General features: G+C 35.2%; 1 protein-coding gene across 15 annotated transcripts in view; it reads right to left on the minus strand.

Annotated features, from left to right (window-relative positions):
* Window positions 1-2,682: 2,682 nt before the first annotated feature.
* Window positions 2,683-27,454, minus strand: part of Pcm1 (pericentriolar material 1) — an 89,370-nt gene continuing 64,598 nt past the window's right edge. For 8 of the 15 annotated variants that reach the window (XM_040731804.1, XM_040731809.1, XM_013110787.3 and 5 more), the window contains 15 exons: window positions 24,682-24,854; window positions 24,169-24,300; window positions 21,805-21,925; window positions 20,846-21,004; window positions 20,327-20,466; window positions 17,721-17,855; window positions 14,012-14,209; window positions 12,574-12,636; window positions 12,186-12,321; window positions 11,634-11,794; window positions 8,957-9,029; window positions 7,312-7,568; window positions 4,358-4,450; window positions 4,163-4,277; window positions 2,683-3,024 (listed from right to left, as the gene is read on the minus strand). In XM_040731804.1, coding sequence (XP_040587738.1) covers window positions 2,999-3,024; window positions 4,163-4,277; window positions 4,358-4,450; window positions 7,312-7,568; window positions 8,957-9,029; window positions 11,634-11,794; window positions 12,186-12,321; window positions 12,574-12,636; window positions 14,012-14,209; window positions 17,721-17,855; window positions 20,327-20,466; window positions 20,846-21,004; window positions 21,805-21,925; window positions 24,169-24,300; window positions 24,682-24,854 — 1,982 coding nt within the window. In that variant the 3' untranslated portion in view covers window positions 2,683-2,998. The remainder of the gene's footprint in view (window positions 3,025-4,162; window positions 4,278-4,357; window positions 4,451-7,311; window positions 7,569-8,956; window positions 9,030-11,633; window positions 11,795-12,185; window positions 12,322-12,573; window positions 12,637-14,011; window positions 14,210-17,720; window positions 17,856-20,326; window positions 20,467-20,845; window positions 21,005-21,804; window positions 21,926-24,168; window positions 24,301-24,681; window positions 24,855-27,454) is intronic. The other 7 variants (XM_005066648.4, XM_021225186.2, XM_013110788.3 and 4 more) reach the window with 2 other exon arrangements.

Here is a 27,454-nt window from a genome sequence, read left to right on the forward strand (position 1 = left end):
ATATAAAAATTTTAGGTACACGTTATTTAAAAACAGGTAAATATTTTGGTTTACTAGTTTGATAGTATTGTAGTCTAGTCCCTGAGCCCCTTTGAACAGTACATTCTCTGAGTGTCCTACTCAAACCCATTTCTTCACTACCAGGAAGACACTGTGAATAAGAGTCTACTGACCTTAAGGTTAGCACTGTTGTTCAGGTCAGAGGTAGGTAGCCAGAACAGAATTCCAGCTGCTCTGAAGAGTTGACATAAAGTTGCTTTACTTTGCCTCATGCTGGATTTAGTTATTGGGAGTAAATGGTAGGTGACTTTATAGCAATACCCTTCTTCTAGATCAATCTTAAAAAATGTTTCCTCTTCAGTCCATACAGAATATACTGTATTACACTCAACATTTATATTCTCTCAGATATTTCAAATCAGGGAAGATAGATTCAATCTCAAAATCTTTTTTATGTATATATCAGAGGTATTTATAAGAAAAATCTATGGAACTGAGAAGTAATAAAGAATGTGTGCTTCATAAGAAAAATATTCAGGGATGCTCTCTCAGGGCCTAGGTCCTGCCCAGGATGAAATGACAGACTTTAGAGATCCCCCCCAAGGAGGGCCTCACCCTCCCTGGGGAATGCTGGGGATTGGGTGGGGGGCTGGGAGGCTGGTAGAGGGTGGGAGAGGGAGCTGGGACTGACATGTGAAGCATTCATGTTTCTAATTTAAAAAAAACATATTGAGAAAAAAAGAAAAATACTCTACAGTGATACTTTTCAATAGTGTGTATTATTATTTTTCACGTCCTGAGTTTTTAAACATTAAACACTGCCAACTAAGACATAATTGTGGAATGAAATCTAAAGTGCAGTGTGTATATCAACTTAAATAAAAATGCAATTCAGAGTTATATGTAGGATATACATTTATTAACAGTGAAAAAAGCATTTACCCAAAGTGAATGTTACAAAATACAGAGTACCTCCACAGTCTGGGTAGTTCATTATTGTAGCATTAGTTATCTCTAACTACATAGAGTTATATCTTACTTACTGGGATTTTTTTTCTCTCTCTATCACTAACCAAAGTCAAATTAAGACAAACAAGAATACTTAATTAATTTTTGAGCAATACTTACTAGGAAAAACATATTACATTTTATATGTTCTCAATCTTTGGGTACATTAAAACTAAACTGTCTACTAAAATATAAAAACAACAGACTAGATAGCAGCTATGTCAAATAAACTAGTTTGATAAAGTTCATAGGTACCATATAGCTAACATATTAAATACAATTCTTCCATTGTCTGCATGCAAAGAGAGAGAGAGAAGGAAAGGGAGGGAGATGCACTGTGATAGGTAAGGCTTGACTTGAGGATTAAAATGAAGTTTCTTGCTTTGAGTCTGGAAAATACTTAACTTGTTTGTACATAAATTATTGTTCTAATGTCCCTGAAGTCAATCCAACTGGGGAAGAATCTTTGATTCTGGATTGGTAGTTTTCCAAATAAACTTGAATGAAGTTCAAGATATATGTTCTTAATTTAAATTAAATACCAATACAATACAAGTCCTTGGAGGGAATCATCATTTGCCAATCTCTGACTGGACATTTATTTATGTTAAGCTATCAGGCAAGTGAGAATTTTAAAGGAATACCAAAACAAGTTCTTATAGGGCATTTTAGACAATGACTAAAAAAATTTAAGTGGATACTTAACCTTCACACTATTACTTTTCAAGTAAAAATCTAAGACTGACCTATTCATAGTTAACTAGCTCTGCGATAATACCAAATCAGGGCGGTGCTTAAGCATGGCCAGAATCAGAAGACACAGCACTTTTTTTTAAATTTTTTTTTGGTTTTTTGAGACAGGGTTTCTCTGTGGCTTTGGAGGCTGTCCTGGAACTCACTTTGTAGACCAGGCTGGCCTCGAACTCACAGAGATCCGCCTGCCTCTGCCTCCTGAGTGCTGGGATTAAAGGCGTGCGCCACCAACGCCCGGCGACACAGCACTTTTTTAAAAGTTGGTTTACTAAGTTATGAACTCACAATGAGACTCTCCTAACACTTGTACTTGCTTCTCTCTCTCATAACACACAAAATCAACTGTTAGGCTTTGGTTTTAAATTATCATCTCAAAAGGCATGTTTGTCCAAAGGCATTAAAATGTTGTTATGTAAATTTAGTTCTATTTATACTACGTGAAAGAGTTTGGTTTTTCATTTTAAATTAATTAGAATCTTACTTGTCTGTACAGAAATACTCCCTAAATTTATATGAAGCTGCTTTTTTTTTAATTTTTAGAATGAGGCAATATAGGACAAGATTTGCAACTCTGGAAAATGTTATCTAATAGATAGCTCTGTGACATTCTAGGTAGTAACATCATCCAAACTTCTTACACAATCTGGGTTATTAACATGTCCTATGACCACTCCACAGATTCCTGATTACCTTTATAAAATCTACTTTGTTCTTACCCAGAACCAGGAGGTAACTACAAGAACATCAGACCCAACAGTAGCAACAAACACCGGCATTATTTGGAAGACTGGCCTAAGGCTGGGCTTTAGAATAAATAATGTGTTTCTCTAATTCTTGACCACTGCTGTTTCTGAAGAGTATTAAGTTACATAAAACAGCAATTTCCTGCATAGAATTTAACAAAATTTCCCAAAAGCGCACTTTACAGATAAGTTCAAACTTTATTTAAAACTACATTTTAAAGTTAACATACCAAACATCACAATGAAGGGCGGGGGTCAAGACCATAACAAAGAAAGAGAAGAAAAGAAAAAGAAAATCCCACAGTGTGTCAAGGTTTGAATCTGTCCAGGATTCATATTCTGATGTTTTAAACTGCCATGGGCAGAAATTAGCACACCCATCAAAAATGCAGTGTCAAACTAATTTACATTTATACAGATCAAAACAGACCTTTATTTAGTGTCTTTATATGCACTGACTATGGAAGAGAGTTAGGTGAGTCTCTGAAGACATTTCATATACTCTGGGCTCCCACTGTTTCTGAAAAGAAGAATAATGGTTAATGATTTATAAATTATTGAATTAAAATATTACTAAATTTTACTTTTAAGTCTCTTCCATAAAAGCTTTTACTTTAATGTATAAGATCGCACACATATACACACACACAAATGTGAATTTCGTTCAAATTCCCTGACAAAACACAGAATGAGAATTAGTTTTTCATGATTGGAGACGGTGCAAATATTCTCTCTAAAATTTCCACTAGAAGAAAGTAACTACAAAAATGATTATATGTAGACCAAAGACGAGTGGCTGGAAGACAGATGAGAGCCCAACCATTTCCTTGAATGCCCTGACTACATGAGGCTATATGAAGAAAGCTGTGGCTTACTTAGCCCACGAGGACAGGCTGCAGCTGATACGGATACCATGCATTCAGATGGGCAGAACTGAGCTGAAAAGTAAAGTTCTGAAATATCTAAATGTTCTGTTTCACACCTCATTTCCAGAAACACAAGCAAAATAAGCTTACATGATTTTACCTCTTGATAGAGGATAATAAAAAGAAAATGCTTTGATTTTGATACAAGAAATACTTTGAGTAGCTCAGAAGTTGTACCATTACATCATAGAGAAGGAACTGGAGACTACTAAATGTCTTCCCCCCCCCACACACAGTGTTTCATATATGTTAATATATATGAAACAAGTATAAGGTTTAATTATTATAACTGCAGAAACAAACTATGTTTATTTGAATAAAATTCATAAAGAATAGGATTTTTTTTTTACTTTCTACAACAAAGAAGGTAAAGGGACATTTAAAATAATAAAGGCAAAAAGCCAAAAATAATGTGGACACAATAACACGAGGGGAAATGGATCTCAATACACACATTTTACAGAGGAGATGAAAGATATTGTATTTCAAGCATTAAGAAATCCTAAAATATTAGCATTAGAGGTGCATCTAGTTCTTTATTAAAACTAAAAAATTTTTAAAATAGAAAATATCTGATATAATTTGAAAAAAATTAAGCAGCAGAATTGACAGATTGTTCCCTTTTCCAATAGTAGCCTGAAATATACTAGGGCGTAATAGTATATTTCAAAAACAAACTCTACTGGTATGATCATGATTTTTCAATGCAAAATTAAAATTGGTAACTTTTACCAGGTTCTTTCAGTATCTGAGAATTTCCAGCTAATTCTTCAGTCTGCATTTCACATATTTCATCAGGTAAGTGGTTTTTCTGTTCTTCTTCTACCATTTTCTTCCTTAGCTCTGCCTTTGGAATGAAAATTAAGAGTATAATCTTTCATCTAATATTTGTTATAAAGACAAGTTTAGTTGAAGAGAGCCAAATACCTCTGAATAGACTGTCAGTTTGAGTGGCAAATCCTCAACTTTCACAAAGTCTTCTTCATCGGACTTTTGACTTATGTTTCCAGATTCTGCCTCCTATAAGGTAAGATATAGTTAATGAACAAAACAACAGGCACAACACCTCTGCCTATGCATCAAAATCTAAATCCTTCCTGCCTAGAAATAAGGTGGATTTCTATATATTCATACTTACATGAATATATAAAATGTGAGCACACTGTTTTCTCCCTATTGAAAAATCACTTTACAAAGGTCGAATGAATAATAGTAGTTACACCAGGGAACTAACCAACAATTATTTTCTTTTTTTTTTTTTTTTTTGGTGGTGCAAGGAATTGTACCCAAGGTATTGCATATGCTAAACAAGAGCTATTTCATTGAAGTATATCCCTCACCCTTACTGTTTATGTTCATACAATGCATTAGGATTATATTCAGAATATAATATTTATAAGCTTTTCAACTTACCATGTTTGTTAAGGCCCATATAGAAATACAATTTGTGAATTTAGCAATTTACTTTTGTGACCATCTCAAATTCTTTCTTTACCTTGAATTTTCTTTCCTTGTTTATCCCTTGCTATTTTAAAAACTATTACTTTTCTATTAGCTACCCAGGTAAAAAACCTGGGGTTGTTTTCTCTCTGGCATCATCATCACCATCCACATTCTTCTTCAGTTGTACGCCTTTCCTGACAACATCTTTTTTAAACATGAATGTCTGGGTGAGGATGTCAGATTCTCTGGAACTGGAGTGACGGGGGATGTCCTTCTGTATATATGTTTCTCTTATTGGTTGATAAATAAAACACTGATTGGCCAATAGCCAGGCAGGAAGTATAGGCAGGGCTACCAGATGAGGAGAATTCTAGGGAGAGAAGGCAGAGAGGCCGCTAAGAGACGCCACACTGCCCAAGGAGTAACATGCTGGATTATGGGTGAACCACATCCTCATGGCAATACATACATTAATAGAAACAGGTTAATAATTAAGACAGCTAGCCAATAAGAAGTCCTAACCATTGGTCAACAGATTTATAATCAATATAGCATTCATATGTTTATTTGGGACAAAGCGGCTGTGGGATCAGGCAGGCAGGACAGAAACTTCCACCATCACTGCAGTTACAGACAGTTGTGAGCTGCCATGTAGGAGATGAAAATTGATTGTTTGGAAGAGCAGCCAGCATTCTTAACCGCTGAACCATCTACCCAGCTCCCAGACAACATTAGGTTACTCTTCAGAGAACACAACACTGACCACTTCACTGTTTTATGAAAAAAAAAAAATCAGCATGGATATCTGCCTAAAAATTGAAAATCAAAAGACTCTATAATCTAATTATGAGGTATTATCAATAGGAAACCTTCTATTGTGTACTTATCAAATGATAGATAATAATAATGAATCAAGCTGGGTGTGGTAGAGCATGCCTATAATTCCAGCACTCAGCAGGCAAATAAAGGCAAGCAGAGTTCAGTGGGTTTGAGGCCAGTTTGTTCTATATAGCAAGCTCCAGGCTTGCTGGAGAAACAAATAAACAAACAAGAATAAACTGGGTAGGGGGGCTCATCTGGTTAAGACACTTGCTACTAAGCCTAAGTTCAATTCCCTTGACCCCACAATGTGGACGAGAGAACCAACTCCAGCAGGCTGTCCTCTGACTTCCACACACATGCTGATGTGCTGTGGTGCATACATGCACATGCACGCTCTCTCAACACACACACACTCTCTCTCTCATTAATAAAAAGGAGAAATGGCTCAGTGGTTAAGAAGAGCACTGGTTGTTCTTCTAGAGGACCCAAGTTCAATGCTCAACACCTATATGGTGACTCACAGCTATCTGCAACTCCAGTTCCAGGGGATCCAATGCCTTCTTCTGACTTTTATGGGCTCTTGAACATACATTGTGCCTATACATTCACTCAGACACATATACATAAATAAAATAAATATTGCACAAAAATGTTTAAAGATTAAATCAAGTAATTTTCAGAGCCTTGAATGCTTAAGCAGACACAGCAAGAAAACCAAGCAGCTTACAAGAGGAGGTTTCCAGTGATGTTTTTGAAGCAGTCTCAATTTCCTTTCCGACCAATCTATAAGTCATAACTATAAAACTGTCTTTAATAACAGTTTTAATTTTTAAAAAGTGAACCAAAGGCTAGTGATGACCGTCACCTGTAATTCCAGAACTCAAGAGGCAGAAGCAGGAGGAGCCCTACAGTTCCAGGCCCATCTATCTACCTATCAAGTTCCAAACTGGCCAGATCAAAGCAACAAACTCACAAAACTAACAGCAAGAGGAGAGGGATACATTGTACCCATTGAGGTTCAAATATTACTGCTATAAGACTCTTCATTTTTGCTAAGAAAAATTACATTAAAAATACACAACCAAAACATCCCCAAAGTCACCTGTTTGCTATTAACTTTAAGTGAAATCAAGGTTCAGAGTGAAACTAAGCATACATACTTTGTATTATAAGTGTAATTTCCTAGGATACTGTTCTGCAATTTGCTATATACAAATCCTGACTCTGTCAAACAGTTTTTTGCCATATCCCAAATTTATATGTTTAGGTATATCATAGTTTCAAAATGCCCCAAATAGCTAAGAAGTAAAAAAAAATGGAAAGTATAAGAGATTAATTGATGTTACCATGTATCATTAGCACTTCATATCTGAACATGAATTCTCATCGTCATCCATAACTAAATATTTTGGTTTTCAAAACTATAAAACCTTTAGGTTTTGAGATGGTCACTTTATTTACTACCCCTTTCCTACCAAACTAAGCATCAGTAAAAAGACTATATGTTCTGATGGGCTCTGAATCTAACCACAAAGTGAGGTTTGATTTATATGCTCAAGATGAAATATACACAAAACGAAAAAGCACAACTACTTGGAAACATGAGCAGTACATACATAGTCATTCACTAACACTGGAGACTCAGTATCAGGACTTCCAGCCAGAGAGCTCTCAGGAGTCTCCTGGGCAGATTTCACTTCCTTGACTCTAGGCACTACGGTTTCACTTGCAGTTAAGGGTAACGGCATAGGGTCAGACTGCTTGGATGAATCAGCAGTAGTAAGAGAGTCCTTCTGGGTAGCGCTACTTAAAGGTTGTCCATTTTCCACAATATTGAGATAACAAGGCTTCACAGGAGAGCTATCTTGGTCATCTGTCATCAAAAGAAAGTCTCTGAATTAGAGAAATGAAGTATCTTTTCAACTTCACTCCATAATGCTAAGAAAAGACAGTATGCATGAATGAAAATAATTACGATATAAAAGACCCAAAAGATCCCTATGCAGATTTGCCTTATCATGGGCCCCAAGTTTAGTTGAGCAGATTTAGCTAAGAACATTTTAATTTAAGGTCCTGAAGGCCAAATGACTTCAATGAACTATGAATAATGAGCTAGTTATTTTAAAACAAACTAAAACAAAACAAATCTCTCTCACTTTTCTCTAAAAAAGCTTTGTGGGTAAATTTTCTGTACAGGTAAATATCTGTCAAATATAAATAAAAAAAAAGGTGGACGGAGAGTTGAAGAGATGGCTTAGCCATTAAAAGTGCTTGCTCTTTTCACAGAGGATTGGAGTTTAGGTTCCAGCACCCACATCAAGTAGGTCACCATCACCTGCAACTGCAGTTCTGGGAGATCTAGTGCCCTCTTTTGGCCCCTATAGGCACTACATGCAAACGATACACATGCATGTACCTAGGCACACATGCATTTAAAAATAAATAAAAATAAAAATTCTTGCACTGGGCAAGGGTCCTGTGCCTTTAATCCTAGAATGGGGGAAGCAAAGGCAGGCAGATTTCTCAAGTTGGAGGTCAGCCTGACATATACAGGGGGTTCCAGAAGATCCAGGGCTATATACTGAGAGCCTACCTCAAAATAAGCCAACAAACAAATGGAAAATAATTGTTGGCTGGAGACAAAATATGGGTGCATGCACCTGCAATTCAATGACTCAAGAGATGGAAGCAGAAGGACCTGAAGTTGAAGGTTATCCTCAAACTACATAAAAGAGCCAGCTTGGGCTACACGAGGCTGTCCTTAAAAACCTAACTAAACAACAACAAAAATCAAATCAATCAACCACTGTTCTCTTACACAAAATATTTACCAGGATAATAAAGACAGGTATTAAGTCCAAAGTGCCTTTAAACTTACACTAGTTAATAATTAAAAACTACTTTCTTTAGTTTTAAAAAATCTATTGAGCCTTGGGTAGTAGATCAGTATTTATCCCAGGTATACAAATGGACTTTGGACTCCCATCCAATAATGAGAGATGCACTCTCACCCTGAACTCTTGGGGGAGTGTCTAAGCCCTGCCCTGGATGAAATCACAGACTATGGACACCCCCATTGAGGGCCTCACCCTTCCTGTGGAAATGAGGGATATTGGAGGGGTTGGAGGGAGGGCTTGGGAGGAAATGGAGAGGGACCTGGAATTGACATGTGAAGCAACGGTGTTTCTAATTTAAATTTAAATTAAAAAAAAACACTGAAAATACTTTAAAGAATCTAAAAATTAGGGTTAGAGTTCTTACTCTTACTAGTTGGTTCTTGGTCTGGTGGTATACTTGTACTTTCTGATGTTTTTTCAAGATCATGTTGCAGAACCTAAAAGAAAAATATGTTTTAAGAGCAAGACTTAAAATTATATGGTCCCTTTAGAAAAGTTAATTAATACTATGTGGTTACTGACCAAACCCAGAGCTATAAAAAGGGAAATATAACAGTGTCTTTTAAAAATGTCTCAAATAGGGTTTAGTTAACAATTAAAAGTTATGTAATTAAAAAGGTTTCCTTCTTAGTGTCAAACAAATAATAGAAACAACAAATGCCACAAGTTTTTACTATTTTTTCCCAGGATCTTATCTCACAATTAAAGGCTATCCATAATTGTAACCCTTAAATGAACTGAAACCCTTAAGCAGAAGGGAGAAAGAAGCAGAAGAGAACAAATTCAAGTGCTTATGGCAAAGGAAGAAACAATCTGAATCCATCCACAAACGAAGCACCGACGCTATGGAGGGCTATGACGGTAGCACAGGGGTCGATCACCACAAGGAGTACACTGGTGAGGTGTTTTAGTCTTTTAAGCAATAGTGACTCCTAGTTTTTCATGTACAACCTCACACAAAATGAAAGACTACATTTTAGAGAATTGAACTGGCTTCACAAAGGGTGGGAATAGAGAAAGGTAGAATAAAAATGCGTAAATGAGGACATGGCAAAAAAAAAATACTGAAAATAAGGGCTAAGTCTACATGATGATAGAATACCTATACTACCCATTTAGCTCAAGAATACCAGCAATGAAACTTCTATGACCCAGCGTGGAGAATGGATAAACTTTTCTGAAACCACTCTAAGGAAAATCCCAACATACTAAACTGGACAACTGAAATTTTCTAATCAAAAAGTGAGCTGCCTATAAAAATGTCTTACAGAGAAACTCCAAAAACCCAAGCCATTTTTTCAAAATACTGTGGTATGTATGTATGTGGATGTGTGTGTGTATATAAATCTTTAAAGCAGCCAAGGTTCAGTAGATATAGAGACCCAAAGAAGAAAATATGACAATATAAAAAATAATCAGAAAAATATTCAAGGTGTTTAGACACAGTGGGTAGGAAAGTTGAAATAAAATAAAACTAATTAACACAAATATTAAGACTCAGGATATATTCCAGAAAGCAAAGCGAAATGATAAAGCAATAGGACAGCAAAAGGAACAGAGGGAAAAAAATGAGATTATCAACTAGGGGCTAACTATTTTATAATATATAATTTCCAAAGAGAACAGAAAATGGTGGCAAATAAAGAAAATTTCACAAATGTAAGAAAACAATATAAAAGGAAAAGACTAAACGAATACTCAGACAACAGAAAAAAAATCACAGCAAAGCTGTAAAACTCCAAATTTTGTTGGGTTTTGGAAAGCTCTTAGTGTAGGGAACAGGACAAAGCTATACACATAGGGTTAGAATGAAGAAATCACAGGACATCAGCAAAGCAGTTATGGAAGCAAGAAGGTGAAGCAGTAAGATCAGTGTGTAAAGGAAAATACTTTCAGCACTCAAGAATTTCTTATGTGTAAATATTAACCTTTGAGCATTCTTTCTCGGGAGGTTACTAGAATATTTATTAACCCTGAAATAAGTCCACAAAGCACAAATGTGAAAGATAAAGGACTAGATTCCATAAACAGAGGCCTGATGAAGATAATGTGGAAAATGGGTTCTTAGATTGGTAACTACTCAGCAGGTCTAAAGAAGAGCCAAATCTAGGATGCAGCAGAAAGGGATAATTCTTGACAAAGGGAAACAAAAGGAAAAAAACTCTCCAAAGTCTGTGGAGAGGCTTGTATAGACAGCTACAGGAGAGGACAGGATTCTTGGGCTGTATAAGTTCAAAGAATACTAATAAAAACAGAGACAATTACTAAATTCAGTGGAAGATACACAAGGGAGCAGTAACAATATTTACTTGGTTCAGCAGCTGTAAATATTTATATAGTTTCACTAAATCTAAATATTAAACATAGATTTAACCAACACACACACACACACACACACACACACACACTCTCTCTCACTCACTCACTCACTCAAAAAACAGAAGTAAACAGCAGAAGAAACTATCAGGTATAGCATTTGGCTTTCACAGGAAAATAAATGATTTTATGCTTGTTATATATTATTTTGTGACTAAGAAAAATAGGAAACTAAAGATTCTTATCTTCTAAGGTATCTTACAGTTTTGTTAACTTGTTATAAAAAAAGATTAAAGTGTTTTAAAAATTATTAAATACAAAACTAGTACTTGAGAGTCTTTTTGTTTTTGAGACAGGCTGTCCTACAACTCGGAGAGATTTGGCCACCTTAGCTTCCAGAGTCTTGGGATTATACACATATGCCATATACCTGGCATGTTTCAGATCTAAATAAAGACACACATTTTTAATAATTTTTTTTTTTGGTTTTACGAGACAGGGTTTCTCTGTATTGTTTTGGAGGCTGTCGGTCCAGCCTGGCCTCGAACTCACAGAGATCCGCCTGCCTCTGCCTCCCGAGTGCTGGGATTAAAGGTGTGCGCCACCACCACACGGCTTAATATTTTTTAAACATGAAAATGAGAATGAAAAAGGCACACACTTCATTGGCTTTCAGAAGGCTCTTGCTTTCAGAGGCTGGGAGAGGACTGGCTGTAACAGAATACCTGACTGTCGTGTTCATTTTCTTCTGTAGTTTCAATGTTAGCCTGAAGTGATGTCTGAACATCCACAGGACTCTCTTCAAAGTCTTCCATTTCTTCATCCTCATTTTCATCTTCTCCACTTCCATAATTAGTCAAGGCTTGACTTTCCGCTTTGGATAGATCTAAGTTGATTGCATACAACGTTTTAGTCAGCTCATAAATTCATCTTCAGGATTAGGTGGGTATGCACTGTGTTGCTGGTCCCACTACCTCAGTCTCATACTGTTGCGCATCACCACATTCCCCGTTTATCTTAGTAATGGTTACTTACTGTCCGCTGCATCACTGAGTGACACAGGTACTGTACACTGTATCTGAAGTATTCAGATCAGTGCACACTAGAAGGTGTGTGCTTAATGGCAAGGTAATTTAATCAGGTCACACAGATGATTCAGGCAAAATGATACTGGGGTTCAAATCCAGACTTAATACAATTCTCACTGCATCCCTACAAACATTAAGTGACCTATGGAAAATGGATGTATAAATATGTCTTGAAGCCTTTAAACTTACTAATAGACACTGGACACCTTTCACTTTCTTCATCTTCCTCTTGATCAGAAACATCAGATCTTACATTTTTGGGACCTTTGTCATCATATACCTCAGAAGTCTGAGTCTGCTTAACAGTTTCAGTCTCATCCTTGTCCTGTAAGCAATATAAATCATTAACTCCTTGGAGTACTTTAAAAAGGATTATATGGTAGAGCTTTCATAGTAACAACAGCCACTGTGTAATAATATAAAGAATTGCTTCTGACATTCTAGTTCTGTTTTAAAGGAAAACCAAGTTTGTCAGAAGACATTTAACTACATACTTGTAAAAAAAAGTTACAATGAAAGCTGTTATAATTTTGTCTTGTTCTAAAAGTGTTATTTATAGACACAAATTAGCACATACTTTGTCTTCATCATCAATCTCTCCAGCAGGTGAGCCATGATCTCCTTCAAGAATCCTTTTGGCCTAATAGCAAATCAATTATGCAGAATTCAGCAAGAATAGTCATGTAATCACAATATTTCTAATTTTAATAAATAAACCAACAAGTCAGCTTTTGCCTGTCATTATCCCCATCTAAACCACTGGAATAGCTTACTTAACTGTCAAAATTACTCTTGTGTATTTGAGTGTGTGTGTGTGTGTGTGTGTGTGTGTGTGTGTGTGTGTATACACGAATGCGCCTGTGGAGATCAGAGGATAACCTCACGCATTGGTCCTTGTCTTCTTCCTGGAGATGATCCAAATTTTTGTTTGCTGCTATACACCTAGGCAAGTTGGTTTTGGAGCTCTTTACTATCCCTATGGCCTCACTTCCTACATTCTTAGCACATGGCTCTCTTTGTATTAGCTTGGTCCAGGACCTACACGTATGCCAGAAAAGGACCCTATCACCAACCTATACCACCAGCTTACATTTCCACCCTATTTAGTATACTTTTGCCTTTATGGCCCTATTTTGTTCAACTGCTCAACACTGTCTTAAAATCACTATACTAAGTTTTCTCTCTATAGAAAGCTTTCCACCTTCATCATGATGAACCCCTGTCTTTCAGGTCTAGCTCATATTTCAGCCCTGGGAAGAGCCTCATAAGACTGCCTATCTAAAGCAGTCACTGGACTTCTTTCCAGTAACTTACTACGGCATTCTGCTGCTTTATTCTGGTTATCTACTTAGGAGTGGTTAAAGTGAATTTCTGTCTACAATAAAAACAGGAGCACTGTGGAGAGGATGGCCTAACTCTATTTTAGATTTAAGTTAGAAGGGTTTCTCTGTCTGGGTCTCAGCCCACTTCCTCTTCTTGTGGTCAAAGGGAAAGGAAAGGGTACCCATCTAAGAAAGTCACCTAGTAAGTCTTTTATTACAGGAGAAATAACTGATCCAGTCTCACATGCAGTAATAATTGACAAGGCAGAAAAACTAGAGACAAAAACTAAAGCCCTGGAAAATGGACAAATGCTTGTTGGCTGGAAGTGACTTCCTTGTGACACATATTCTTGGAGACTCTGTGGCATTTGGAAACATCTGTCGTAAGAAGGCTGGCCAGGAACCAGATATGGGTTCTCTCTTCTTTGGAGTTCTTAGTAAGCAATACTAAAGTGAACTGGACACCCTCACAATTCAGTTAGCATCAACTGCTGTCTGCACTTTTGATCTCGTCTTTGTGATGGAATCCTAAATTTAGTCTGTAGCCCATGTACTGATTTACAAATTTGACTAACTGGTTCTACTAAAAATAACTGGTCTTGTTGAGGTCAAATGAGAGGTTATTTACTAATAATGATCAAGAACTACATTTACAGGCTAATGACAGCTATTCTTAAAAGCAGTAAAAGTTACCTCTTTTGCATAAGACTGTATCACTCCAGCTGCTTCAATTTTCCTTTTGCATCTCTGCTTAACAGCTATACTATTATTATCCAAGTCTTGCATGAGCTTAAAGAAAGCCAACTCATTAAACAACACTTCAGATATCTCTACAAGAAGGTCTTCTCCACAGTCTTTCAGTTTTCTGCCTGCAAATTTTGCCAGTGAATCCTAGTTAAAGATAAAACAAATAATTTTAAGATCATAGTAAACTTCAACTGTGGATAAAACAATATAGGTAGTATCTAAACACTGAGCTGAACTCTGAAATCCAGTTGTAGAATAGGAGGAGTGATGAGCAAAGGGGTCAAGACCAGGCTGGAGAAACCCACAGAAACAGTTGACCTGAACAGCGGGGAGCTCATGGACCCTAGACCGGCAGCTGGGAAACCAGCATAAGACTGACCCAGACCCCCTCAATGTGGGTGTCAATTAGGAGGTCTGGGCAATCTATGGGGCCTCTGGTAGTAGATGAGTATTTATCCCTAGTGTAGGAATGGATTTTGGGAACCCATTCCACATAGAGGGACACTCACCCAGCCTAGACACATGGGGGAAGGCCTAGGCCCTGTTCCAAATGATATGACAGACTTTGAAGATTCCCCCATGGAAGGTCTCACCCTCCCTGGGGAGCAGAAAGGGGATGGGATAGGAGGTTAGTGGGACGCAGGGGAGGAGGGGAAGGAGAAGGAACTGGGATTGACATGTAAAACAAGCTTGTTTCTAATTCAACTTTTTAAAAAAGGGAAAAAAACACAAAAAACAATATAGGTGTTTAAAAGATTAAACTACAGTATTTGCCTAGAGAAAACCAGTATTCCTAATATTTTATATGTATACATATATGCCTGTAGATTTTTGTTTTTTTGAGATTTTAATATATTTCTCCTTTCCTTTTCCTTCCTCCAAACCCTCCCACATGTCTCCTTGCTCTTTCACTCTTACTTCATTATATTGTTACATATATGTATTTATGTATTGTTACATACATATATGTATGTATATACATATATACATATATACATATATACATATATACATATATACATACATACATACATACATACATACATACATACATACATACAGAACCTACTCAGGCTGTATAGCATTACTTGTTTTTATGTTCTCAGCTACCTGGTTAGTGTTAGCTCTTTGTGTATGGTGAGAGCTCCGGGGGCTCCCATATCCACATTAACATGTGTACTGTTGTTGTCCTTGTTCCTAAATATTTTCAAAGGATTGGGAAACTTGAAACATAAGCCATGGCTATGCAAAGACAGAATAGAATTACTACGAAGTATTCTATTACAAAGCAGGCATCTTGCTAGCCCCACTTAAAAGTATACACAAGGGGAGGAAAAGAATATATAAATACAGTACTTTCTTAATATAATTCTTGGGCACAAACAAGTAAAATAGACTGTTAAATCTCCCAAAAGTTCCCAGAGAGTACATGTAGGGACTATATATCCACTACAGTAACAAATGATTAAATACTATGTGAGGATAAACTGTCTTCCTCCTCTACATGGTGCCAAACATTTAAATTTTCTTCAGCATAAGTATAAGTAAGCATTAGCTCTACTCAAATTGAAATACAGCATCATCAAATAAGTAACAGTGCTATTTCACAGAAAGGACTTCCCCCTTTCTTTCTTGCAAAAATATGGGCTATGCTATTTAAATAAAAGGTAAACTACAATGTTGTGTCACATTCCCTACTGCCCCAAATCACGCAACACAGAAACACTGTCTATACACTCACAGAAATAGCATGTGTGCTAAGAGATTCCTAACAAATCTTCTGAACAGATTTCAGAAGAGAAAAGCAGAAGTCAATACTTTAAGGTCTATGTCACGAAAGAAAGTGGAGATGGAGGGAGGGAAGAAAGAGGAGAGAGAAAGAGTCTGGGTAATTTAATTTAATTTAGCTTGTGCTCTTAATAGACATGACCCTGTGAAAAAAATCAGAAAGGAAATGAAAGAAAAGTAGTCAATTTTCTTAGAAATGCTGCATAGACATTGATTTAAAAACATGATTTTTAAATAATTTCTCTTTTAACCATACTCTAAAATAGCTATTTCTTTTTCTAGGAATAAGCTAGCTGGTTACATTTACAAAAATTCATTGTAAGTAATCTTAAATATTTTTAAAACTTCAGGTATTTCCATAAGAATACCTTATTCATAGTCTATTTTATGCTAATAAACCCTATTTCTACAAAACAAGATCACTGATGAATTAAATACCTGATAAATTATGTATTAAACTAGAGTCAGAACAATTTTGAGATTATTACTGAATTTGTGCTTTAGTCTTATTACTAAAAAAATGGAAAGTTATAGTGAAGGAAATTAGTATCTAACCAAGATTTTAAATTAGCTAACGGGGCTCAAAATGATAGTACTACTCCTAAAAATTAGTTTAATCTCTGCAACAGAAAGCAAGACAAAATTGCATAAAAAAACTTCACATTAAGATGAAAGAAAAATGTACTAGCTAATCTAGAGTAACAATACCCATCATTGAACTATCAAGTGATAATATTCAGGTGATCATAATGGAAACAATTTTGTCTTATAGAGTAATTAAAGAGTCTTTACTTACCAAAGAGTATCTCAACCTGGGCATTACTGATATTTAGAATGGAAAAATTGTTTCCATAAACACCATATAGGATTAGCAGCATGCCTCACCTCTATCTAGTATATCTTTCTTCTTTTCCTTCTTATCTCTCTCCCACCTTATCTGTTATATGAAACAAAACATCTACAGATACTGTCAAATGTATCCTGGAAAACAAAAATCTACTCTAGCTAAGAACCATGGCCTCAATATAATATAAAGTTGCAGTTTATCTGAGCATTAGAAAGTGATTACTAGAGGCTAGGCAGTGTGGGAGGGAAGGAAATAAAGGAAGTCAGATAATAGTTATAAAACAAATAGAAGGTTCATTGTTAAGTTCTGTTTTGTCATAGTGGCATGACCATAGCTCACTGAAACCTATAACCTTCATCTATTTTATGAATATCTAAAAAAGAGGTGCTTAAAGGCTCCAAATAGAACTGATACACAGTGAAATGCCAGTTATTGAACATATACTAATGGTTAAAAAGAAAAGTTAGTTATGCTTTAAGAAGTTTAGAGGCTGGTTTCTAACTTCTAAAATTTCCCAGGTTATTTAAAATTAAATTAGAGCATGCTTTCTAAGCAAGTCAGTCTTGAACTTCCTTATTGGTAGAGTATCAAACCACTTTTAAATTTTTTTATTCATGTGTATGTATCTAAGTGGGTATGCCAAGTATGTGCATATGCCTAAAAACAACAACAACAAAATAAAACCAGAAATGAGTAACTAATTCTTATGTCCCTGGAGCTGGAGTCACAGGCAGTTGTGAGCCACCTGACATGGGTGCTGAGAGCCAAACCCTGATCTTCTGGAACAGCAGCAAGTGCTCTTAACAGCTGAGCCATCTCTGCAGTTCCTTCAAACCAATAAAATATTACTGGAGTTAGGACAGACCTCAGAGATGGCCATGCTAAATAAAAGTAGAGATAACATTAAAATGCCATCTAAAATGAGTATCAGAATGGATTCTTGAATAAGTTGTATAATATCAGAAAATGACAACAGAAACCTAACCAAATGGTACAGAGGGAACATACATAAACTCTTACCTGTAATATACTTCCTAGTTGTTTATGAAAGAACTTGACAAACTCTTTGCTCTCATCATTTTGTTGGGTAAGGGTCAAAACCATGCGTCTTACTGAAGTGAGAAGTTGAGAAGAACACACTTCATCCATATGCTCCTAAGGAAAATTCTACTAGGTTAGGATAGAAATACTCATCTATTATCTAAAAAGTATTTAAAATAAAAACACAATTTAAAATTTGTTTCTCTTGCATAGTTTCTCATTTTCCAGAGTGACATTTGAAAGATCCCTAGAAGTGGTCAGTCTCTACAGTATACATGGTGAAAGATTTGGTGATTTTAACCCACACACCAGAAAATGACCAATAAAAGAAATTTCCTGTTCCAATACTTTCCATCACTTCCCTTCTGTACTGAGAAGAATTATTTGCCTTCAATTTGCCTATCTTCTTATTTATATAGTTCATAATTTCAACTATGTTTACAATCTCATCCACCTTCTACCTAATTTCCTCTCTAATATATATATGGTGGTTTAAATAAGAATAGCTTCCAGAGACTCATTAACTGAATCTTAGTCATGAGGGAGTAGGCCCCTTTGACAGGATTGGAAAGTTTAAGCCTTGTTGGAGGAGAGCATTACTGGCTTTCAGGTTTCAAAAGTCCATGCCAAGCCCAATCTCTCTCTGCTTGTGGATCAGAGCTCTCACAAACTCCAGCACCACACTTGCCATGCCTGCCATCAAGCTCCCTACAATCATACTACTATAATATCCCTCTGAAACTGTAAGACATCCCTCAATTAGATGCTTTTTCTTGTAAGAGCTGCCGTGGTCATGGTGTCTTCCTACCAGCTGTAACTCCACCAGCAACACGTGTAATTTACCAATAACTGAAAATGGTTCTAAGTATAGATTTCTCCCTAACTTGTTTTAAATGCCACTTAGGGCAAGTCTCTTAACTGTACCTTAAAACTTCATGAGAGGCAACCAAATGTCGTTCTAGCATACAACCAAAACTGTATGTCAATTATGAAATAAACCTAAGTCTGGTTAGCTTCTCAAGGTCTGTCTAGAGTAGACCTGCAACAAGTAATCTCAAGTTTCTCATTCCTTTTCTGCTATTAATCCACTTAAGCAGGTCCTGTCACCCTTTCTCCAGGTCAAATTCCACTCTCCCACTAACCACGAAGTGGCCAAACTACATGATACCAGGTAGGTTGACGTAAGTCCATAAAATATAAATTAGTTCACATGCCAAGGCAGTTTCTTCCTGCAACGGGCCAAAGACTAGTATGTGACTGTGGTGTTATTTGTATTTCTTAAGATAGTGTCTCGCTACGTAGCTCAAGCTGACCTTTCACTCTTGCTTCAGCCTCCTGACTACTGCAATTACAGGTGCAGACCACCATGCTTACTTTCTGACAAGTCAACATGTTAAGAAGTTACCTAACATTAAAATATCATCAACAAAATAAATATCATCAACTAAAGTACCACTTTCCCCACATTGCAATCATTTAGGAAAAAAACCCACTTAAAACATTATTCTAACTTCTGGAAGGACAAGGACTCCTCATGCTTTCCCCTCTCTGACTTTCCTTCTTTAAAATTGTATATGTATGTGTGGAGGCCCGAGTGTATGTATGTGTACCACACTTGTATGTGTGGGGGCCTGAGTATATGTATGTGTACCACACTTGTTCCCAGTGTCTGAGGCCAGGAGACATATGAGTGCTGGGAACCCAACTTGGGTCCTCAGTAAGTGCAGCAAATTCTCTTAACCACTGAGTCAGCTCTTCAAACACAGGTGAACCCTACTAATAACACACTACCACTAGATGTACAGATGCTGATTAAATCCAAAACTACAGCGAGCGACTTCAATATCCTACTCTTACCAAAGACACATCATTTTCACAAAAACTAGACACATCTGAGCTAAATGACATTATAGACCAAGTATATCTAACAAACACAACACTTCAGGCATTTTTTTAACTTTATTGTTTTTTTGGCTTAGATACTCTGTTTTCCCATTTTTATGGAGAACTTTTTCATTGTCTTGTTTGTTTTGTTCTGTTCTGGTTTATTTTCTACAGAGAGAAAAAAAAAGAAGGCATGGAGTTGAATGGGTGGGAAGGATCTGGTAGGAGATGAGAAGGGTAAACAATGATCAGAATACTGTATGGAAAAAATCTATTAAAAGAAACCTAACAGGAAGAAAACTTTAAAATAAACCCAATGACAACACATTTTGCAGTTTTTCATGTCTGGATGAAATGTAAACTATGTTTTCATTTCCAATTTTTTTAAAATTTCCAATTTCTGAAATTTTTACTTTAGATGAAAACAGAGTACTATTTTAAAATTCTTATTTTAGAAATGAAAACATAAGGTGCAATTTCAGAAAGCAATTCATTTCTTCAACTGGCCTAGAACTCACTATGTATACCTCAAACTCAGAAACCTGCTGGCTATGCCTCCTGAGTGTTAGAATAGTGTGCAGCAAACACTACACCCAGCCATATTCCACTTGCACAATTTTTCTTTGCCCTGTTAATATTAACAGCACTATTTACAAGTAAGTATCATATGATTACCATTAGTAATTATATGGGCTGTTTACCTTCAAAAAGGGAATGACTTCTTTCATAATTGCTTTAATTTGGCGGTCCAGTTGTTGAGTATCAATTCTAGGACACGGGACAGCAGAAACATCACTTATAGGTTGTGGCGAAATGTGATTCTCAATAATGGGAGTTTCTACTTTTTAAGAAAAATGATATATCAGCCAAAACCAATGACATTATATATATATATACACATTTATATAACATTTTATAGAATGTTATAATAATTTTATGTTAAAATAATACAAAGGGAAAACCAAGCAGTCCTTATAATTAAAAGAAAGCAGTAATGAAACCACTAATATTAAAAAGGCCTTTAACTTTTTTTTTTAAACATAAAGAGACAAGTATATAGTTCAGATTGGTCCTGAGTTTGCAATATAGCCAAAACTGGACTTAAACTATAATCCTCCTGATACAGTCTTTTGAGTTCTGGGATAATAGCTATGCCCAGCTAGCTTTAGAGTTTTTATATGCAACTCTGATTATTACTTCTGATCACTCTAAAAACACACCTTCTAAATTACTGACTGTGGTAGTGGCAGCAGCACCATCTTCATCCTCAATAACCCTGCAAGTACATCTCATATTTGAGTTACTTTCAGTCTCAGTCTTCATGCGTTCATATTCTCTCATTCTGGCTAATGCTTGATCCAAGTGAATCACAGTGTTACCTGAATTTGGAACAGAAATATTCCTAGAATATGTAAAAGCAAATCTTTTCCCATAGTCTCAAAACTATAAAAATCTGAACACAAGGAAGGAAAATTAGCTTTTTTAAATGTGCGTGTGTGTGTGTGTGTGCGTGTGTGCGTGTGTGTGTGTCTGTGTGTGTGTAAGGGATAGGCAAGTGTGTGGGTAGCCCAATGAGGTCAGGAAAAGGTGTTGGTCCCTTTGGAGCTGGAGTTACAGGCAGTTAGTGAGCCACCTGATGCTCTTAAGTGCTGAGCCATCTCTCCAGCCCAGAATTAGCTTTGAAAGAATTTCCATTTACTTTATTAATGAAGCACTTCATGTACATCATCAGCAGTTATTTGTTTAATCCTTAAATGACCCTATAAATGTCAGCACTTAAGTAGCTTGCCTCAGATTGCAAAACCAGTTAAGGGATTGAAAATATGTTTGAAGAAACCATGGATTATCCCCAATAACTAGGTAGATGATCTTTCTCCTTAAGGATAACAAAAGTTCCACTAAAAAAACAAACAAACAAAAACTTCTATTATTCATATTTAAAGGTTCTACATTTTTCCCCAAGAACATAGCAAATTAGACACAGGTCCTACTTCATCAGCATTTGCATAGCTATGGAGCGGATGATTTGTTCCAGGTCAAGGAATAAACAAGAGTTGTGGATTTAGACTGATGAATTATTTTTGTGTTCATCCTAGTTAGTTACTTATTCAACAACTCAATGACTGCCAAGAGATCACCTCAAAGTCATATGCAATATTATTAAGAAAGCTCTGCTTACCTAGATCATCTGTTGCAAAAGGCTCAAAGTTGGAAGATACAGACACGACACTCACATTATCAGCATCATTTTGTTCACTTATTTTGTGTGTTTCTCTTTCAAAGTTCTTCTCAAAAGTTTCCTAAGTTAAATAAACAAAAACACTACATATTTCATCTAAAGCATTTCATAAATATTAAAGACCAAACACAGAAACTGTTACTTTCATAAAACCACACATCATTTCATAAATATTAAAGACCTAACACAGAAGCTGTTGTTTCCATAAAACCATACATCTAAAAGGATACTAAGAAGTTGCATGAGTATTCTAACCAGACAAGACCACAAGTTATTAAAGAGCCATAAAGACTTTAAAATATTAAGAAATTTTGGAAAACTTCCTTGCTAAATAAAAATAAGCCAACTCTCATTAAAAATTATAACTTGATAGCATTTTAAATTATCTTTACATTCTCATGAACACTTTATCTCTAGATCCTTACTATATTTATCTCCTGTCTTATATCTGGGAACATGACATTCATAATTTTATAAAATGATTTTATTTGGCATAATTAACATACAAAAATGTACCCATTTTAAGTGTATAGGTTGATGAGTTTGGACAAATTAATACACTTACATCATCAGCTTCTCTAAAGATAAAGACCATTAGAGCTTGACATGGTGGTTTTAGTCACAGCACTTAGGATATCTGTGAGTTCACCAGCCAGGTCTAAAGAGGGAGTTCTAGGTCAGTCTCTATACAATGAGAACTTTCTCTCCAAAAAGTTAAGTATAATATATGTATGTATATAGTGTACACATATATACATTTACATATCATATATATGTATATAGTGTACACATACATACATTTACATATCATATATATGAATGACACATATATAAAGACAATTTCCATCAGCCAAGGTCCTTTTGCATCCTATTAGTCTCCATCATCTGTCAGCCATACAATTTCTATCGCTTGACATCAGTCTTTCCCAAGTTATCTCAATATCCAATAATCCTTACTATAATCTAGTAATTTTTCTCCTTTCCCAGATGATTGAATAAATAAATATATAGACAGTTGTGCCATTTTTATTTCCTGCAAAAAGGAACATATATTTTTCAGATAATTGTAATAATTTATCAAAGTACCAAGTACTCACTTCCTAACTTATATTTAACATTGTAAAACTAAAAACTATGGAACCGAGTCTTTCCCAAGTTATCACAATGTCTAGTAATCAGCAAGCACCAGGTTCAATGACACATGCTGTCTCAAAAGATAATACAGAGAGCAATCAAGGAAGACACTCCATGTCAACTTCTTGCCTCCATACATAGGTGCACAAACACATACATTACACACATACATTAATATACACATTACAACACATACACATATACATGTACTACATGTGCACAAGCACAATAAAATATAAACTATATAATTTTTAGACAGTTTGTTTTACAGTAGCATAAGATCTAGAGCATAGTAAAGAAAAGTAGGAAAGATGAGTTAAGGAAGCATTGTCTTCAACATGAGTTTAAGAGTAAAAAATAAGAGAAAATTCTCAATTGTTTCTAAGTAAATTATTATCTAAAAAGAGTGAAAATATCCTTTTGGAGAAATACCATCTTCAGAAAACATTGTGTTAACATTAAATAGTGAGAAAAATCACAACAATGTTATTCTAACCCTTTACCTATAAGCAGATATCTACTAATCAATTATTCTACTCTTACTCAGAGATCCCTAGGTGCTTAAGATATTTAAAAATAGTATTTGCTATACAAGAGATCCCTAGGTGCTTAAGTATTTAAAAATAGTATTTGCTATACAAGAAACATAACCAACATCTGAACCTGTAAATAGGCCATTCCTAAGTATCTAGCATATAAAAATATCATTTTTCATGTTCTTTATACTTTATTCAAACATTTGTCTAAGTAGAACACATTACATTACACTTTTTTTTCTGGATGGTTTTCTTTTGTTCAGCTTTTTCTGTGATCTGACTGCTATTTGCTCTATGTTCTGAACATGACAAAGACTTATTAATACCTATTAAAAATATGTGTGGCTATTACAGGGTTTTTGTTTTTGTTTTCCTAGACAGGGTAACTGTGTAACAGTCCTGGCTGTCCTGGAACTAGCTCTGTAAACCAAGCTGGCCTTGAACTCACAAAGATCTGCCTGCCTCTGCCTCCCAAGTGCTGGGATTGAAGGTGTGCACCATTACAGCTAGAGTTCTCTATCATTTTTCAAAAGCTCAACATCAATATATTAGCTATAGCCACAATCTGACAATAACTTCAACTTTTATTATACATTGAAAGTATGTCCATATTTAACATATCATATTAGCTTACATCATCTGTAGTAGCAAGGCTTTCACTTGGAGTAAGTTCTGAGTTTGATGCTACCCAAGTGCCAGAATTCACAGACTTTATATTTTCTCCTTCTTTTTCATCACTTTCAGAAATATGTCTGGATACAATATCCTAAATATGGAAATAAAGACATTTATATGTAACACACACACATATATAAATACATACACACATGATTCACTTCATATTTATGTTACATACTTAGAAGGAGAGGCAAACAGAAGAAAAATTAAGTACTTTTCATATATTAAATGAGGTAAATGCTGTATATTATTTTGTATTTATACATTTATAACATATATATACATATATATAAAGAACAAGAAAAATGCATGTAAAGCTAACCTAAAACATAAGAAATTTAAAATAAAATGCTAAAAAAAAGCAGAAAACAAATTTAAATACATAGCGAGCAAGGATATGCTTCACTTAAGAAAGTAACCATATATAAGCATGGAGTAAACAGCTAGAAGCATATAAAGTACCAGATACCTGCAATGCATATAAAGCCCTCTGTCTCAAGTAGTCTGTATTAAGTAGCTGCAGCTCATGGAAAAGTTCAATAAGAAAATGTGGACGAGACTCATTTTGAGAAATTAATGTAGCTACTTCAGAATAAATAGTATCCCGTAAAGCTTCAAACATGGAAAAATCACTTCCAGTTTCTGGAAGATAAAAAAGATCAAGAAAGTAACAACATAATATCTTCATAATAATGCATACTAATCTGTACCACTTTCTAAGCTTTAACTGAACACAATTCTATAACAGGGCTTTTAAAAAACTAATCTTAAAATATCAAGGTAAATAGTAAGTACTAAAATATTTAAATTCAAGAATAGCTATATCTGATGTCACATAGAATCACATTAATTAAAAATTAATATTATATTAATCTCAATTTTAAAAACTGCCAGGTGTTGTAGAGCCAACGTATAATCCCAGCAGTGTGGAATATAAGAAAGGGATACAAGTTAAAGCTAGCAGCTTGGTCTATGTAGCTAAAAAATGGTCTGAAAACTAAGCCAAAGCCAAATTAAAAACAAAACCTGGAAATTTTTATGTACTTCATGGGAGTAACCACTGAAATCTATAAGCACTTGAATGCAATAAGCTAAATTAAAATAATTTTGGTAATATGAACTTCATAACAAAAAAGGAAATACCTTTACTAATGCTGAGAAAAAACCAATTCTGTGTCTTAACAATACACATAACTGGTCAATTTCACTACAATGTCATATTTTCATAACTGGTTCAAATCAGAACGAAAGGTGCCCAAACCATAGTTGCCAGTTTTACAGACATCATTGTATTACTTAGCTAAAATACTACCCCATAATACTGCCCCCACTTTTAAAGTCATGCTCTTTTTGTGGGGGTGTACAGAAATGGAAACCAGTCCCAGGGCCTCTTGACATATTAGCTTTGAACCATATACTTAGCCCTAAATTTTTCTCAGAGTACAAATAGGAAATTTTAGGTTCTCTCTAGAAACAGAAACAAAAACAAAAACAAAAACAAAAGCAGCTCATACCCAAGTGATTCTTCTAGCTGCCAAATTCTGTAAGCTTTTACAACAATAATAGACCTTCAAGTATTTAGTTAAGTACTTTTTTCTTTAATAATGATTCTATGAAAAAAATATTGAGTGTTTCAATATGTCATTTCTTAAAAAGCATGCAAAGAACATGAAGATGTAATCATTTTTGTAGAATTAGGGATAAGATAATGCAGAAGTAATATACTCCAGTAAAAACAAAAAATAAGCTTTGCACTAATTAGCTAAGTTACATGACCAGGTCTTAATTTCAACAAATATAAAATGAGTAAAAGGCAAGCAGTGTATCCTATCTTTCATCAAGATAGTTATACATTTTAAAAGGTGATATATTAAAGTTCTCTTAATAGTTTTAAAATGCCCATATGCAATATATTAAAATAAAAGTAACATTAATTAAAGTAGGAAAAAAAATCAAGAAATCTCAACTAAAAGAAAAAAAATCCAGACCAGGAGGTACTATTTGCTATGTAAACTTTCAATCTACATACTGCAACTTAATCATAGTTTAATTTTTTTTTCCAAGGCAGGATTTCTCTCTGTAGCTTTGTAGACCAGGCTGGCCTCGAACACACAGAGGTCTGCCTGCCTCTGCCTCCTGAGTGATGGGATTAAAGGTGTGCGCCACCACCACTCAGCTAACTTAATTTTTAAAATCGTTCTGTCGTGGTTCTAAGAAGGTAGTGTATTAATGGCTTAATCACTTAATATAACAAAATTATTATTCTGAATTAATTACAACCTTTATTTCTTTTATGCGGTTAGAAGTTTAAATTTCATGTCAGTCTTCCCTTCTAAACTAAAATGAATGCAGGAAAACTCCCTAATCTTTGTCAACCTAATCCTGATTCTACTGTAAATCCAGTTTTGTCAGATCCAGTCCTTGTTTTGCTTGACATTTTGGTTATGAACTGAGCCTTTTAACAGCTCAGCCAACTCTCTCCCATTTGTTTAACTTTCCCTAGAGACTCCCTAAGGATTCAAATAGGACTTTACTTTCCATTCATATATTGCTACAGAAGGAGCTAAAATGTTTTTATAACTGTAATTCATGAATTGTACTAAATAAAAAAAAATCCCTTATTACTGCTGCAGTAGGAGGTAAAATACTTTTGTAATTCTAACTCATATAAAACCATGTCTAACACAAACATGCATTTTGGAACCAAAACAGCATTTTGGAACATTTCTAAATTTCTATCATCTTTACTTATTATAGTCTATGCACATCGCAGTTGGTTTTGGTTTTTTTTTTCAGATATTGACAGCAAAAAAATAGCTATGATATAAAACACCATATTACTTAAAAAATTAATGCTTTTCAAATTTCATGTATACGAAACAAGTAACTTTCAAATACTATCACAAAAAGTTTCTATTACTTTTATAGATGTGTTGGCTAGGTTTTGTGTTAACAAAACAGTTTTGCCAACAGTAAATTATACATGAAATATTTCAGAATGAGGTTTTTTTTTAATCTATGTTCAGTAACATACATATATTACGTTTAATCCAAAAAAGAAAAGAAATCCAAGGGTTGGAAAGATGGCTCAACAGAGAGGCTCTTCTTGGAGGACTCAGGCTCAATTCACAGACACCACATAGGCAAAGCACTGGCACACATAAAACTAAAACACACAAAAAAGTCGGGTCTGGTGGCACACACTTTTAATGCCAGCATTCAGGAAGCAGAGGCAGGTGGCT

Source organism: Mesocricetus auratus, unplaced genomic scaffold (genome assembly GCF_017639785.1).
Source record: "Mesocricetus auratus isolate SY011 unplaced genomic scaffold, BCM_Maur_2.0 Super-Scaffold_100026, whole genome shotgun sequence".
Classification (NCBI taxonomy): Eukaryota; Metazoa; Chordata; class Mammalia; order Rodentia; family Cricetidae; genus Mesocricetus; species Mesocricetus auratus.